Source organism: Camelus ferus, chromosome 7 (genome assembly GCF_009834535.1).
Source record: "Camelus ferus isolate YT-003-E chromosome 7, BCGSAC_Cfer_1.0, whole genome shotgun sequence".
Classification (NCBI taxonomy): Eukaryota; Metazoa; Chordata; class Mammalia; order Artiodactyla; family Camelidae; genus Camelus; species Camelus ferus.
In genome coordinates this window covers 62,292,530-62,309,829 of record NC_045702.1, presented here as the reverse complement: position 1 = coordinate 62,309,829, position 17,300 = coordinate 62,292,530, and the positions used below count along the sequence as shown (strand labels likewise).

At 37.1% G+C, this 17,300-nt stretch overlaps 1 protein-coding gene across 6 annotated transcripts in view; it reads right to left on the bottom strand.

Annotated features, from left to right (window-relative positions):
- Nucleotides 1–17,300, bottom strand: part of CDK6 (cyclin dependent kinase 6) — a 215,570-nt gene that overhangs the window by 146,989 nt on the left and 51,281 nt on the right. For all 6 annotated transcript variants that reach the window (XM_032483999.1, XM_032484002.1, XM_032484001.1 and 3 more), the window contains exon 3: nucleotides 12,796–12,931. In XM_032483999.1, the coding sequence (XP_032339890.1) occupies nucleotides 12,796–12,931 (136 nt within the window). The remainder of the gene's footprint in view (nucleotides 1–12,795; nucleotides 12,932–17,300) is intronic.

Here is a 17,300-nt window from a genome sequence, read left to right as displayed (position 1 = left end):
GGCAATTCTTCAAAAACGAGTTTTTAAAAAAATCATTCTGTTATCTGCATTTTCATAATTCATTTAATCATCTCCTATCATGGTACATTCTGATTTTTAATGTGCATTTTACTGATTATTTGTGCAGTGGAATACCTTCCCTTTCCATCTACCAGCCGTTCTGTGTATATGTATTTCTTTGCAAATTTGTCCGTTCATGTTCTTTATTCATGTCTAAATTAGATAATTTTCTTTTTCTTATTGGTTTCTAAGGGCTTTTCATATGTTAAGGATATTAAATCTCTGCTGGCAAATTTTTTTTTTGCCTTTTAGTTCTATTTATACTATTTTAAGTTTAAAATTTTTATAGTCTTACCTATGAATCATTTCCTTTATGATAACTTCTACTATTTTATGCTTTGAAAACTCTTCTTTCCTCCCGGTTCTGATATTTGATATATTATTCTCATCATTAAAAGAATAGCAGCACCCCTCCCCTCCATATACACACACATACCTTTTAAAACTATTAAGTATTCAGACTTTAAGCAAAGCCATAAAAGAGAACACTTGCTCGGCATCCAAAACTGAAATGCTGTCTTCAGCCTCCTAACCAGCACTAAATGTTACTAAATCAGGCCTGTTTCTAGCAAAATTTACAAGCAAACTCAGCTGTCTCTTTTCTAAGGAAAATTTCCTGCTGTACAAAGGGTTACCTCTGAACAGTATCTCCATTATTTCACCCATGACTCCATTCCTAATTTTCTGTTTTCTGGCAGCTGCTCTCTAACTTACAAATAATGCATGTCTTTGTTTAGAGTCCCTTAAAAAAAACTGTATATTCTAAATGTGGAAGAAAGCTCAATTTATTTTACTTTGAAACCTGAGAAATCAATAACATGAACCATATGGTAATTATGGAACTTGGTGATAAATAACGTAAGAAGTTCTGTGAAACTGCGGCGGTGAAAGTGATGGCGTGGAAACAGGAAAGAAAAGAAGTCCTTTCTCTTGGTGTGTGATGCTTTCATAAATCTCTCTCCCTGGGAGGATACCAAAATGCAACTCTTTCCTTAATTCATGCTAATGTAATTTATATTTTACTTTCTTCCCAGTTCCTAAAGTGTTTTCTATCATTATCTTACAGAAGTGAAGAGACACGTATCAAGGGCAGTTAGCTGAGCGGCAACATTTAGAACAGATGACGTCAAAGACAAACTTAACCAATATTTATGTCCTTAAATTTCACTGATTTGGATTCACGTAGTTTGGCATTGAAGATATGAATCAACTAATCTTTAATATCTGGTTGAAACACTTAAAGGGCTTCAGGTCTACAAGATAAATTGCTATGACCAGAGTAAGAATCATAATGGGGCAACAGGCGTGAGTAATGTCATGTTTCAGATATCTACACTCAGCATCTCCTACTTTTAAAAGAGCTAACTTTTTGTGGGGTTACATACATCTCTCCTTTCTTCCTGGAATCAGGGGCCCATTAAATCAATTCTTCTCTTGTTACCACCAAACTGTGTCTTCTCTCTTCTTGTGCCCCCATCCTCCTGACCCGAAATCTATTTTTACAGAGGGAGGGGACGGACAGAAGCAGGGCCCTTACCTATAGCTTTTACACCACCTTTGTCTCAGCAAACACTCCAGGTCTTCAGCTATGGGTGATGGTGAATTTCTCAGTTCCAGATTTGAACAAGAAAATGTGATACATTAGTGAAATTAAAATGTTCATGAAGTGTTCCAACATATTCACAGAACTAAACATATTCATTGAACAACTTCAATTAAGGATATCTGTTTCCAGATCAATCAATATCTGATGGCTCACTGTAGACTTAAACCTTTAACACTGGAGTCCCTAAATGTAATTCATAGTGAAACCTCCTATTGCCCTGTGGTCCCCAATTCCCTGCTGTGTCCTATTTTAACTTTCCAATCTAAAAGTGGTGTGACTATACTACAGTAGAATGATAAATATTTCTCTGGTTTTGTCCAAGAAAGGAAAAATGAACACGTATAGTTAGGGACAGCAGACAGCAATGGTAAACATAAAAACCAACAAAGCTGCTAGCTTGTATCTGTTTAAGGCTTAGAACCACAAGTGGAAGAAATTCTGAGCGCTCATGTCTTCTAACTCACGAGCCTCAAAGTGAGTAGCTGAATACTACGTTACTGTCAAGCGCTAAAACCTACACCTAAGATTCTCTTAAGTTTCATATAGTTTTGGTTCCTCGTCAGTAAAATAAGGTTAGGAATTCTGACCGGTTACACTCACAAGTTTGGTAATGGCTTACTAATTTAGGACGACAAAGAACTGTCAGAATATTAAGTGAAATGAAACAAAAAGCATCTTTCAAAAGTCAAATCATGCTGTGTCATGAACACTTTTTTTTTTTTAAGAATAGCTTTCTGAGTGGCTTGAGAATTTCTAGTTAGAATTCTCATATTCCTAAGCGTCTTCTTTTTAATTCATATTAATGAGTTAGCATTTTCCAACAGACCATCTTAAGGAATAAAACATCAGCTTTTTTGAACAAGTATATATGGATGACTTTAGTTAAAATGCCACACCTGATTCTCCTGGGCTTAGGTTAGAGTCTTCTGCACGGCTGGGTCACCTACGCATAGGCAAGCAAATATTCCAGAGGTTTGAGTCATCTCAGACATTTTCCATTTCCAAGTAGGGTCATATGTCAAACTGTAGGAGAGCATTTCTGAAACAGTACTGTCTACAAGCACCATCAGAAGGTACTTATTGGAAACTCCCTCCTGAGATGATGTTTGGGATTAGCTTTAGGTCAAGGTTGTGGATTTAAAGAAGCACCCCAGGCAGTGATTCTATAGGTGATTCACTGACCACATTTGGAGAAACGCAGAGCATTATGTTTAACCTAACTTCATTAACCCTTTATTAGATGGTAACTCATTTTTGCAAAATTTGTTGGGTTTAGCTTATTTTCCAGGCATCCAAATTAGACTTTCATCAAATGGCAGTAGCTGGACTTCTAAAGATTAGATTTATACTTGATCATTTCTAATGTTCCAGGAATTCTCATTTACTTCCTAAGACTTCAAGAATCACAGTGTCCAGATGCTTGGCATCAAGGCTCTGATTTAGATACATGAATCCAAATTCAGGTCAAACTCTCCTCATTTGACTTTCCACTGGAGTCAATCTTTTTGGAGAATTTTGCTCTTTGAGAGTGACAATGAAAAAGAGGGAAAATGGAACGAGAGTAATTGCAGCAATATTTCATTTGCTGGAGATGCTTGATTCTCATAACTTCCATGATGGGGTTTTCAAGACTTTGTTGGACAACTATTGAAAGCACTTAATTCATTCAACAGATATTCAGTAGAACCAATAATGATTTTAACTGCAATGAAAGGACTGATTAATCCTTTTCACCTTGCTTGGGAATGAGGAAGAAGGTACTATCTTAGATAACTGATGGATACCTTCTCCAGAAACCTTTCACTAATTTAAAATTTAGTGATTTCAAATCCTAAGCAATTGTTCTAGTAGAATGGTGCTTTCTTAGCTTCAACTCCACAATCATATGGGTATCTGAAATTTCTGAATAAGAATGATGAAAATCCAAATGAATAAATATAGGAGAGTATTTCCAATTAGATTTTTTTTAAAGTAACTTAAATCTTTGAAGATGCTACTTCTCACGGTGGGGATGGAAAAAAAATTTTGCATACAGTGGTGAATATACAGAAATTTACCTTTAAAATTTTTTTAATGTGTAATTATCAACTTATCTTTTAGCTATAAATCCCTGAGAAATGAGAACTGGGTCTAAGATTCATAGCATCAATCAATCTCTTCAATGGACCTGGCTTCACATTCTTAGTATCCAACACGTTTAGCAGAGTCCAACATTGAAAGAGAACAATTTCTGGAATTTAAGTCAGCACTGTATTAAAGGAGAAAATGCCTTATATTTCTGGTGTAGATCAGTTATTGGCTTTAGACTATACCTAAACCAAGCCAATCAAGCAAATTCTTAGTTACAATACGTATAATCCCACAGTGTCCACGCTCACCATGAAGAAAGAGCCAAGTAGATGTGTGAGATATGGCATATTCTCAGCTTTCTCTTCTATTATATATTTGTATGTGTATACATATGTATGTACATGAATCTATCCCTGAAAAAGTACAACTTCCTCACTTGTACAACAGGAAGCTAGGTGCCTTTGTTATGAACCCTCTGAAATGTAGGCATCGATATATAGTTACCAACACATGAGGGTACTCTATGTAGTCCAGACAGTACTGGGGGAAATGCTATAAACTACAGTCCTGACTTCACAGCTCTTACCTTCTAGTTGGGAAAGATAAACAACAAATATTTAAAAAATGAAATCATTTCAGCTAAGAGTTGTGAAGAAAATAAAATGGGTCAACATGGTGCCATGTGGTAAAATGTAAGCAGATGTGGAGCTTTAGGTGAGGTGGCCAGGGAAGGAGTCATGAGGATGTGACATGAGTCGGGATTAGAATGATGAGACACAGGCACCCAACTTGCGGGGCTTGGGAGAGAGAGGAGTGGGGGATTCCAAACAGAATGAATGGCGAGTTCCCTCACTGAGCTGGAGGCACATTGTAAGAAGGGCAAGAAGGCAGGTGTGGCTGAAGAACAGTGAAGCGAGAGGGTAGAGGCAGATCAGAGCTGGGGGTGGGGAGAGGGAAGGGGAGGGGAGGAAGGAAGAGCCCTAGTTCATATAGGACTCCTGATTTTACTCTACAGGTCACAGGAAACCACTGGAGAAAAGTTTACAGCAGGAGAGTCACACTATTATTTATGCTTTTCTAAGGTGCCCCTGGCTGTTATACAGAGGATAGTCTACAAAAGGGGCAGGAGTGGAAGCAGCATGTTTAGTTAGGAAGCTGGTTTTATTGGTTGGACTAGAGCTTTAGCAACAAAATACTAAGAAGCAGCAGGACTGGGGATATCTTTGGGGGATAAAACCAAAAGTACTTGCCAAGGGATTAGATGAAGATTGTGAAGGAAAGAAAGAAACCCAGAAGGATGCTTAGGTCTGGTGTGCAAATACCGAGGGAAGGCTTTAGTTGGGAAGAGGATTCTCGGGAAATGGTTTGGTGATGAGATACTAAATGGCTGGTTGACTACAATGCATTTAGAGCAATGGGGAGAGGTCAGGCTAGAGAATAATGATATCTGAAGGTTCCGGCATGGAGGACATCACCTGGCCAGAAAGTGTAGCTGGGAAGAGAAGACAGCTGAGGGGGAAGCCTTGGATGTTTCAACATTTAGAGGGAAAGAGCCAGGAGAAACTATAAGCAGGGAACTTAGGTTCACATGAAACTTAGGTGAGGAACAGCCCTTCGTTGTGTGGGGTACCCTCTGCTGTCTGTCACTGTGGGGACACGGACTCGATATATGCTGCCTGCAACTTTTTAATGGGCTCTATAAACAGATTCGATGCCCAAGGTGAGGAAGCATTTTCTAAAGAGATTCCAACTTATCTATCATTAGCTTGATCGAAGTGTCATTTGTTTACTTTAGTGAGTCAGTATTTATTTTAGTGAGTTCGTCTTACGGTACTTTTAGAAAGACACTAGTTTCTCACACTACCCCTCAACCCCGTGCACCCATATTTCCTGTTAGGAAAATAAAAAACAAAACAAACAACTAAATAACTCTGTTATAATTTGTTATTACATACTTTTAGATAGTCACAGATTTGCATAATTATGTCCTCTTTCTCCTGATACTTTCAACTACTACAAGAGCTTGGGAAATTGCTTAAGGATTTGCTTCTGGGACAGTCCTCAAAATCTAGATGATCTGAAAATGTTCTCCCTGAAGAAATTCCTTGAGTTACTGAAAGTCACCACAAATGAAGCTCACTCACCCTCCACCTCCCCCTAATTTGAGGTGAACTCAGTGTTGACTCACTTCCTTCCGATAATCTCTCCTATCAGAGTCCATGGCCAATTGCTGGGGCAACTTTGATTTAACCGTCTACCAACTCCCAAGCTGGCTGCTTAACTTTTGCTTAGCATTGTATCTGATGCTTCTCTTTTTAAAACTCCCCCTAAATTCTGTGTGTGGGTGGGGTGGGGGTGGGGCAGGCATAGACATAGGTAAGGGCTGGGCAAGGGTGGGGTTTGTGTGCAGAAAGCATTTCTTTTGAGTTAAAAGACTACATTCCAAGCCAACTTTCCAGAGAAGAACCATGACGTAGGTTACATACCGTAGGAAAATTCAGATGCCTGCTGTTGTTGCTGTTTTCTTTTTTTTAAATAAAACAGAATGCCTCGAAGCACAATCATTAAAATACCAGGAATGATGTGCTATTTACAAGGCAAAATAAGGGCCTAGAATATGCATACGTTGATTAGGGGAAACATGACAATAACCAGTCCTATAAAATGTTACATTAATGTGGAGGGGTAGTGGAACTAAAATGGAAGACTCTTAGGATTCAGGTGGAGAGAGCCCAAAGCCAGGGACTGACGAGGAAGCTGGGGCAGAGCCTGGGGAAGCCAAGAGCGCGGGCGTGTGTGTGTGTGTGTGTGTGTGTGTGTGTGTGTGAGCGCGCAATGAGGGGTGATAATGGTAATGTGGGGACAGTGAGGGGACAGTGAGGGACAGGGTAGGAGGCAGGGGTGGGAAAGGTAGAGGGAACTTAGGATCTTCAGTAAAAAGACGAAAATAAGCTGTCTGGCAAGCACGCTGGCAAGCTACAAGCCCAGAGAGGTCCATCTGTACTATAGGAGTGAACTATTTTAAGTCAAATTGCTGTACATTGAGGCCCATCTTACAGTAAAAACCAATACTGGCATGGCTGCCCGTGAGGTCCTTTGCACCAGAACTAGTGTTATTACAACATTCCACTTTGCTCATTAAAATTTATCTTATTAAACAGTCCTCACAGGCATCTTTCACAAATGCACTTTCTTTAACAATCATTTCATGTTACCACGAGAGGCATTAAACACTGGGTGAGATGTGTGCGCGTGGGCGTGTGTGTGTGTTTAAAAAAAAACATGGTCTATTCAATTTAAGTCCAGCCATGATATTAGACTGAAAAAAAAGTCCTTCCAGGATCCTTATCATTATTGTGGAGTGTTTGTTCTTTGAATTTCTCATCTTGTTTTTGGGATCACTTTATTATGCAACATCTGCTCTGAATTTCAAATGTGATAAACAGAGTATGAGTGTTGGTGGCAGATGGCTAATGACCGGCAGCGACAGGGCATTCAAGCCTGCCTTGTTTTCTGAGAAGCGATATTTTCATGTTAATTTGCTCTGTGTCCTGCAAAGATGAGACTAATCACCTGCTCATAATTCAGGCAAAGTGGAGACCACCAGGAGCCTAGAGGGGCCGTGGCTTGATTCCTTTAGGGGTGAGAGGAGAGAAGGCTCTGGGAGACTTTCTTCATCTGGGTACAAGGACCAGGCAGTCACTCTGCATTATGTCAGATCGCGAAACATGAGTCAGCCCTGGGCATCCCATACTGACACCAGAGCCACCGTTTACTGCAGGCAGATATTATTCATGGAGACAGATCTTTCCCAGAGGCAGAAAACAGGTGCTATTAAGAGTGTGTGTCAGTCTCTGAAATCTGGATTTTGTAAAATAAACCTAATAGTACATTTTATCTCCTACTGAAAATAGTACAAGCGACAGAAATCTCTAAGAAACATTCAATTGAAGATAAAATGAAATCTAATTCACAGAAAAAATGACCCCTACAGACACATAAACCTTGAGTTTCTTCGGCCTTCTCAAACCCTACAGTATTCATTTGTCATAGAGATACACAAAAAATACGTAATTTTTATTCTAAGATTGAGTCATCCAAAGAGGCCATGTGGTCTTGAGCTGAAAGAACCCTGCTCTGTTTTGGAGAGGCAGCTGATGTTCTGTGTGAGCTTTCAGTGCTTTTGAATTTCTACTTGTGAAATTATATTGTCAATTTCATCAACTATATTACATGTACAGAATGTCCAAAGAATGATACCAGGTTCTCAGAGGGTTTAAAAGATAGTTGAGAAGCCAGGTCATCTATGAAGAGAGATAATGTACCAGAAAGGGAAGCTTGAGTATCAAATGCTGGTTCAGTGAGAGAGGGCATCCCATTTTCAAAGCATGTAAAGCATCAGATTTTACACAGGAGTCTGTCCCCGTATACATCCTGCCATATAGTTCTTTTTCTAGGCGGCATTACAAATGACTAAAGAACAAGGTGAGGGAATTTCTTCACAGTTCTTTCTGATCCTCTTTTATAGGGTGGCAGATAAAGGCATGAAAGAGAAAACATAATCTAGAAGCCTTTCTTTCCTCAGAAAACCCACATAAACAAAAGGTGCTGTATAAACACAGATACTCAAAGTTTATTATGAACCCTAAAATAAAAAAAGACAATCGTTAAGGTGTCAATTATTGCCTCATAAGTTTAAGCATGGAAATCTAAGAAGACAATATCAAATCCCAAATGATCAAATTAAAATTAAATAGATGGCACTGAATGCCTCTATGTTTAAGTAGATCAAAAAATAACATTGTGAATTAGAAAGAGGAAAGTAAGGTATGGCAACCATAAGCTTATGAGGCAAAGTTTGAGTATTTGTTGATTCCACAGTACAGCAGTCAAGAGCCTTCTCTGTGCAAATGTCACTACCAACATGAAAGACTGTATCTTAGGACATCAAGAAAAGAGATTAAAGAATGTGATGAAAACCTAGAGATGAAGCATGAATAAGATGCATAAACGTGTTTATTTATTTTTTAGAATAAGGTATATTTTTAAATGTTGGAAAGAATCACCTATGATTTTATTTTTATTTTCATCAGCCTCTCAATGACAATTTTAAGTTCAGACCATACAATAATTATAGGATTTCCCCCAATGAGTTCACCCAATTATCAACCTTCATAAATACTTAGAGCTTCAGGAGTGGTTTTCTGCCTTTTTTACTTTTTAAAAACCAATGGTATTTCAGGGAACTATATTCGATAGCTTATAATAACCCATAATGAAAAAGAATTATGAAAAAGACTACATATATGTATAACTGAATCACTATGCTGTACACTAGAAACTAACACAACATTGTAAACCAACTATACTTCAATTCAGAAAATCCATTAATAATTTTTACATTGCTTACATGTTAGGATGATAATATTTTGGATATGTTGGATTAAATAAAATATATTATTAAAAAAACAAGAAAAATCAAATGGTATTTAAATGCATTTAAAAATTATTACGTGATACATATAAGCTGAGAAAATATGTTCATCGTGGGCTCTTTTTTAACAAACAAGTTGATAAAATGATACAGAAGAGAAAGATTTTATCCCTGTAATATGTAGTCAGAGACCATGCAGCACCCCAGTTTTAACCAAGTACAGCTCACCTAGTGCCACTTACATCCTGAATGTACCCTCCAATATGCTGACTTGAGGTGGGCTAACAGATAAACAGTGCACAGGAAACATGGTGGGGGACGGGTGGCCAAGGAAAAGTCCCATAGCCCAAATGATCTTAATATGAGGCCTTTCCTTGATTTTCTGTTTTTTATCTATTTCATGTTAAAATATTTCACCTGTTTATCCATTTTGCAACATGGCAGGTTCTGATATATGCAAGATAATATCAATAATAATATTTACGATTTTGAAGAACATCTTAGAAAATATTTTGGTACTATAATGCAAAAGGATCAGCTATAGATTGCGTTCATTCACAAATAAGCGGTTCTTTTTTTTTTTTTCTTTTCACTTTAAAACACCACCTAAATGACTTAAATAACCATAGAGAACTGTACCACATGCTTCTATGTGCTCTTACACTCTAAGGTTTTTGAGCGTAGATTCATCACTAATTCAGTTTTGTGTCCTCAAAGCACTTAGGACAGAACTCTCCCTGTAAATATTCAATTAATATTTTTACCAGTACATTTAGAAAAACTCTTATTACAACAAAGAATTCTATATAAAGAATCCGATCTGTGTTCCCAATAGGTTGCTCATAATAACAATATTCTCTTGATATAATTATTGAGACTTCTCATAAATAAGCCTATACAACAACAAAACTTTCCTGTTCTTTGGCTGTGTACTTGAAAAATTCAATTAACCAGAACCTCAACTCGGGGGAACTTCCTGCTTAGCAGCTGTTTATCCTGCATACCAATTCTCAAAAAGATGTCAACTTAGAAACAAAAGCTACAAGTGCTTATTAGAAAGAAATTTATATCAATTATTTATTCAGCTTAAAGCTATCCATTTGATGGTATTATAGTTCTTTTAAATGATTATTCATGTTTTCAATAATGACCTTAAAGAATCACAAACACTCATATTCTAAACAAACCCCCCTTATATTCTTATATTTAATAAGGAAGAAAAGCAGATCAACACAGTTCAGAAAATTTTTAAAAATTAAGGATGAAGACAAATAGGGTCTTGTAGTTAGCTTTTAGTAAAGTTAGCAAAAGAAGTTCAATTAGCTATTAACATACAAAATAATAGACTGAAATATTTCTGTTGACCATAGTTTTATTTTACTATGAAAACATCAAAACACCATTAGCCACAAACCTTGAATAACCACAGCCCTTGCCCCCACCTCCACTCCTGTGGGGGTGTTGCCCTGATGGCTGAAGAAATTTAACAGACCCCAAGAGAATCTGCTGTTCAACACAGAATAAAGTGATACTCCCTTTCCCTGAAGATAGAAGAAAAGCTCAGAAATACTTTTAACAAGTCACCTTGTTAAAAGTTGACCTGTTGACAAGCACCAACCCCCTCCTCCCCAACCCTGGCTGGGCCACTCCATGACTCCCGTCCTCTCCTTTACCCCACGTTGGTGGCCACCCTTCTGCCGGTACCTCATTTTATTCTGCTTACCGCTCCACCCCTACCCTTGGGAATTTCCCCCACCTGACTTCATTTCTCCTCTTGCCTAACCAAGCCTTAGTTTAAGCATACCACTCTGGTTTATCAATCGTTTTAACCGCAGATACTTCTGTAAATCTTTCTACTCAGCAGCCTTTAACATCCTAGGAGAATTTAATGTAAAGCTCCAACGATCTATGCAGGTGGTAATGTATGGTGTAAATATATGGTTACCCTGTCCTGATGCTTAAAAAAAAGTGATCTCCCCCAAATGAAATTTTTGAATCTAGAAATAAATCAGAAAAATCCAATGCTTATTTTGACAGTCTATGTTTAAGCTGTTGGCAGTCATTTTAAAAATAATTTTCAATTAATTTGAAGAAAAGTTGGCAACATGTCTTATTTTACTGAGTACCTAAGTATAGAAACCATTGTGTAGGGACTGTCAGGATACAAAGATGGATGAGTAGGTTAAGATATGGACACAAATAATCACAATAAAAGACAGAAAATATGATAAAGAGGGACAGACATGTAGAATAAGTTCTAAGACAAATGAGATTACACCCAGCTGTAAAAGTTGGTAGACTGGTATCTGTGGTGGGCTTTGAACAATTTAAGCAGATAGTTATTGGTGGAGAGAGGAAAGAAATGGCAATGAGAAGGAAGGCCATAGGGCGAGGAAACTGCAACCACACCAAGAAGATGGGGATTAGTCTGACCTGGCCAGAGAGTAGAGTGCGCCCTGCCCTGCATACTGAACATGGTATTTTGGACAAACTTATAAAGGAGAGAACTAAAGCCACAGGATTGGAATAGAATTCAAGGGGAAAGAGGGACGAAGAGAAAGAAGAGAAAAGAACCAAGAACAGGTAATTAGAAATATCTTCATGTAAAGGCCCTTCATGTCCTTGAAACTATTCAGGAAGCAATAAGACCATTCCTGAGCACCATACTCTTTTATAAAAGGCAGAAGGGAGAAAATAAATTCAATATCAGCCTAAAACCAAAGAAATAAATCATTCAGTATGTCAAGTTCTAAATTATCAGTATCTGGAAACACCATCTAACTATCACTAAAAGACATTTCTTACTCTGTTCAGAAGATAAACTGTTTTCAGCTATTAACTCGTATCTAAAATGATGCCGAACTCTGTAACTCATTTCCACACAAGGAATGGTAAGGTGAAGGATCTGTTTACCTAAGTCATCTAATTCACAAAAACAAAAAGATGGCTGTGAAGACCTCATGTGATATGCATCGATCGAAAAGATCTACTGGGAAGTTCAATTAAGCAGAACGAAGTAAGAACAGCAAAATTTTGTAAGTTGCTTTTCCTACCAGACTTAAAGGAAGAAAAGAATTCTAGTCAATATACTCCACCAAGCTTGCTGACCTCCCAGGTGCCTGAAGTCATCTTTGAATCTCAAGAGTTTGAGATGCTATCTGGCACTTAGGCTTCCTATAAATGTTCTATGAATGAGAGAAAAATGGAGAAAGAAGGGCCTAACAACCAATATTTCAGATTTACGTAGCATAGGTATGTCCTGGGGCCAGGATACAATTGTAACATTCAATGTACTCACGAATGATGTTTCAAATTATATCTCTCAGAGTCCATGAACCATCAGAAAAAGACTGAGCTCTATTTACTACACTATACTTTCTAAGGTTAGGGCTAGATAATGTACAAATAGGTATTTTCCAGTAATTATAATAGTTTTTCCACTGAACCCTAAAATGAATGAACTGGAATTATATTACATTCTTCAAACATCTCACTTAGTTCTACTAGATATATATTGAGTTCCAAAGGCTCTAATTCTGGCAGTTTCCATAAGGAAAGAATGCCAGTGCTTAACAGACTATAATTGTGTGACTATTCGACCAGGCAGAGAGATGATTCTTCTTACCTTTATGGTTTCAGTGGGCACTCCAGGCTCTGGAACTTTATCCAAATAAGTGGTCAAGTCTTGATCAACATGTTCAAACACTAGTGTTAGTTTGGTTTCTCTGTCTGTTCGTGACACTGTGCACACATCGAACAACCTAAAAGGAAAAAGAAAGAGGTATTAAGTAGGTGGCAATAAGCAAAGAAGTAACCTGTAAATCTCACACATATCCCTCAATGTGATCATGCAATTAGGAAAAAAAAAAAAAAAAAAAAAGAAAGGCCAGGATCGATTGTTCCTTGTGATAATATGTAAGGATACCTAGTAGGCTCTGATACTTTAATATCAATATGAAAGTTCAGGAGAGGAGTACTTGGTAAGTGGTGACAAAATCCAGGCCAGCAAAGAGAAAGCACCACGACTGCAATGTGAGAATGTCTGCTTGAAGAGTTTCCTTAGTTAAGATCTTAGGTAGAACTTGCTGATGAAGAAAAATATGGTTCTTAGCTCACAGTGAAAGAATTCTTAAAGAGAGAGATTGAGCACTCTTGGGCGATGCTGGACTCTTCAACTTACATTTTCCTGGAATTTAAGGTGTTATAATCACGCCTATGAAAATAATTATGATGGAATATGGAGAAATTTGGTTTATTTCTAAGGGAGCCTTCTCCTGCTGAATCAAATCACTTCTCTGGAAAAGGCATACATTCCTAGTTTTAAAATTCCAATTTTCATGCTAATCAAAACTGTGGAATTTTAACTTGTTTTTTGGGGGCAGGAGGGCAAAAATTGCATTGGTAAACTATATTATCCTTAAATGATAAAGACAGATTGGCAAGCTATAATTATGTTTGGATGGGCGAATTCAATTTCTCCCATAAAATTCTACAACTAATTCAAAATTTAAAGTTTAAAAAACAAAGCTTTCAGTAGTCAAAAGAATTTTCAAGCCAAATGACAGACTTGACTTTAGTTTCAACAGACATACAATACTATCTGTACAGGAGATGCTCACCGAACATTTGAAGAATTAAACAAACCACCCATAAACAAGCTGTAACTAAATTTCTTGACAAGAATGTAATATAAATACTAAGAAAAGGCTAATAAAAGTGCTATTCATATTATATTCTTTCATTAAAAAAATTAAATACCACTTTCTTCAAAGAAACTAACTATAAATGTGCATATAACTCAATTACTAAAATGCAGGGTTGACTCTCAATTATCCACTTTGTATATTACCTCTGTTAAATTTTTAATGCCTAGCTGGTCACCATGCCACCCTACTGCATTTCTGAGCTAAATGGGCCCCACAACATTTGGTACTTCTCTGTAAATCTAAACTGAACTTTCAAAAGAAACTTAAGAACACTATAATTAAATTAAATCAGATGGGGTGACCACCACCGACCACACATACTTCATTGCCAGATCCAAGCTCCTTTTTAATTTTGAGCAGCTTGGGATAAGTTCTATAACTCCATTAAAGTCAATTAAGATCAACTGAATTTCTTCCTTACATTTATCTACTTCCAAATATTCTGACTACTAAGTTTTAGCCATCTAATTCTAAGCTTAATTTTTCTCCAAATTTCTAAGGTCTTCAAACCACTAATGTGACCTACTCTGAAAAATTATTCTGATAAAGTAAAAACTCCTAATTAACAAAAATAATGCCATAAGTCATATGCGTGCCATACTGTGAAAAATACGATTGCTGTCATGCATGGGTCTGACAGCTGGGTAGTTTATGAAAACAACTCTATCAATTTGGTAATTCAAGGTAACTACCATTTATTCATAGACTCCTTTGAACCATCTTCTTTCCATTAAACCAACATACTTCAACAGCTTTACTTTTTCCTTCCTTTTGAAGAAGAAAAAGGAGTTCCACAATCACCGAACTTCTTTTTATCTGTTGCTTTTATTTTTGTAATAAAGTAAAACAGCAATGAACTAAAAATGGTTTGTCCTAAAACAAATACAAACATGGGAACTGCATCATTACAGCTGTGCCTCTTAAACATTACTTTAAAAATATTTTCTATCATAATTAATACTTTTGCTTAGTAAAAAGAATATATATATTGTTTATCACTGCCTCCGGTCAACAAAGATTTTAATAGCTCCAGTTCTTACTGCATGTATGATTTGTAACACGTAAGACATTTTGGTAATTTCCAAAAGAAAAAAAAATTTGACAGAGACATAACTGGAGAATGAAGCGATCATAAAACACAGCTAAACCCAAAGGTCACCTGCTCCCAAACCGTTGTCTGTTACCTAACAGCCCTGGCAGCAGGCTGTGTTGCTTCATCTCGCTGAAGCCGTTTTCAAACACTCTGTGTGACACAATTCAAGAATAACATCTAACCCACCCAAGTTATTTTCCTCAGAGTTATATCACTCTCTTCAAAATATTAAGAAGCATTGTTGCCACCTGCCGCATCCAGACCCCACACCTGAGATATGCCAAGGCAAGCTCCCTGAAGCCACTGCTCATTGCTCTACATGATAAGCCAGGGAGAAAAATGCACTAATTTTAATTGGCAATTTTTTAAAAAATGGAGTTTTAAAGATATACATTTAAAGACACATACTTAAAGAGACATAGAATAGAACATTCTTGTATAAATTTTAATATATAGAATTACACATTCTTCCAGGCTACAAAAAGAACAGTGTTCGGTAGAAGCGGCTCATGCTGGTTCAAGAAGAGAATCTTTTTAATTTTTTTAAGGTGCCGTTATCAATTTCATCTAGGAAATGAAACACCTTATAGTCTTCTTAGAAATTCAAGAGTGACATCAAGGGAAATAGGAGTCCCAGAAGAACCTGTAGGTTCTGGGTTCCAGCGCTGGCCATCAACATCCTATAGACCCAATGCTCCACAGAAGACAATTTGGGAAATATTACTCAATAATAAGCCATGAAATTTTGTCTGACTTAACTGTTTAGTAAACACTATCATGGTAAAATTAAGTTACATTAGTCATAATGAGTAGAAAATGCATTTTGAATCAACAGCGATAAACACTAATCTTAGGAATCTTAGAACATAATATTTATGATGCTTTCTTGTCTACAGTGACTCCATCTGGAATTACCCCAAAGCAAATAATAATCACTTTGGTGGACAATAAAGAGAAGATAGATGCTTTAATATAACAAATAAGTCTCACATAGAGTAACTGTGCTAAACAAGAACTGAAATTCCCGGTATTTGGCAGGAGGTTAGTGATCTGTAATATACTTATATAAATCAATGAGGAATGTGGCCAGGCTGCCTATAACCCCTACAATTGCAAAACAAAAGAGCCAGACAGGTCTGAACATTTGAACATAAACACAGGAAAATAACTTCAACTGTTTGATTCCTTGTGTTGACCAACATCTTAAAACTTTCTAAAACGTTTTTAGTTTTTTGCTATGCAGTAAACCGACAACAGTATCATTTCAGTGACTGCATGACTACAGTTCCATAAAAGAAATATAATCACACTGTGTTGAATATGAACAAAAATATCTCCGATGACTTTTAGAGGAAATGAAAACTACCATTCAATGTTTATCCATTAGAGCTTAGCTTAATGTGATCCAAGTGAATGTTCAAAACGTAGAAGGGAAAAGTGGTTCTCAGCATTCGCGGAGTCTGTGAATCAAGTTTAGCTACACAAAACACAATTCAAAAAAGGCAGATAGGTCATTATCATTTCATGATTAAGTCAGCCAAGCCCCTAAATATCCCATAAAGTCAGTCCTCTCCAGGTCTCTATTGTCCTGACCCCTCAGCTGCAGGGCAGAGAGCAAGCACTGCCGTCCAGCACAGCACTCAGCTTTCCAGCTGTCCTAGTGATGTAATTATCTCATAACAAAATATCTCCACGAATTAACTCTGCATCCTACCCATTGTAATTCTTAATGACTGCTTCCTATTCGTGTTCTCCATTTAACTCGCTATTCTGGATCTACTGCATAGGCAAGTTGTCTTCATCTAATGGATGGGATTGCATCCAATAGGTTTGGGATTTCCAAAGATTACAATTTACAAAGGTCTCCCAAACAACATGCTCTGTAAACACAAACCCTGCCTTTCTATTGTGGTTATAATAAAAGGGAAATCTGTATTATTTGCTGTGATTAAACTTTGACCTGTCACAGGAAGTTCTATAAGGAGTTTTTTTCCCTGTTACTTTTTTTTCATACTCTTGAATGTCTGGACATCAAATAGTCCAAGGGCTATGAGATGTCTGGCACAGCTACCTAGGGATGCTAAACAAAGTTTATTTGAACTACAGCCAGACTTTGGAATTGAGAAGAATTAAAAAAAAATCTGTGGTCTCTTCCTCGATAGTTCATAAAGCACATACTGTGGCTATAACTTGCATGCACCAAATTTATTCACATATCCCACTAACCCTACACACTACTGGATACTGGCCAGGGTGTTCTCTTTTTGCTCATTAAATACAAACTGCATGTGCAGTTATTCTCAACTAGCACTGAATGGTACAATTCCAGAA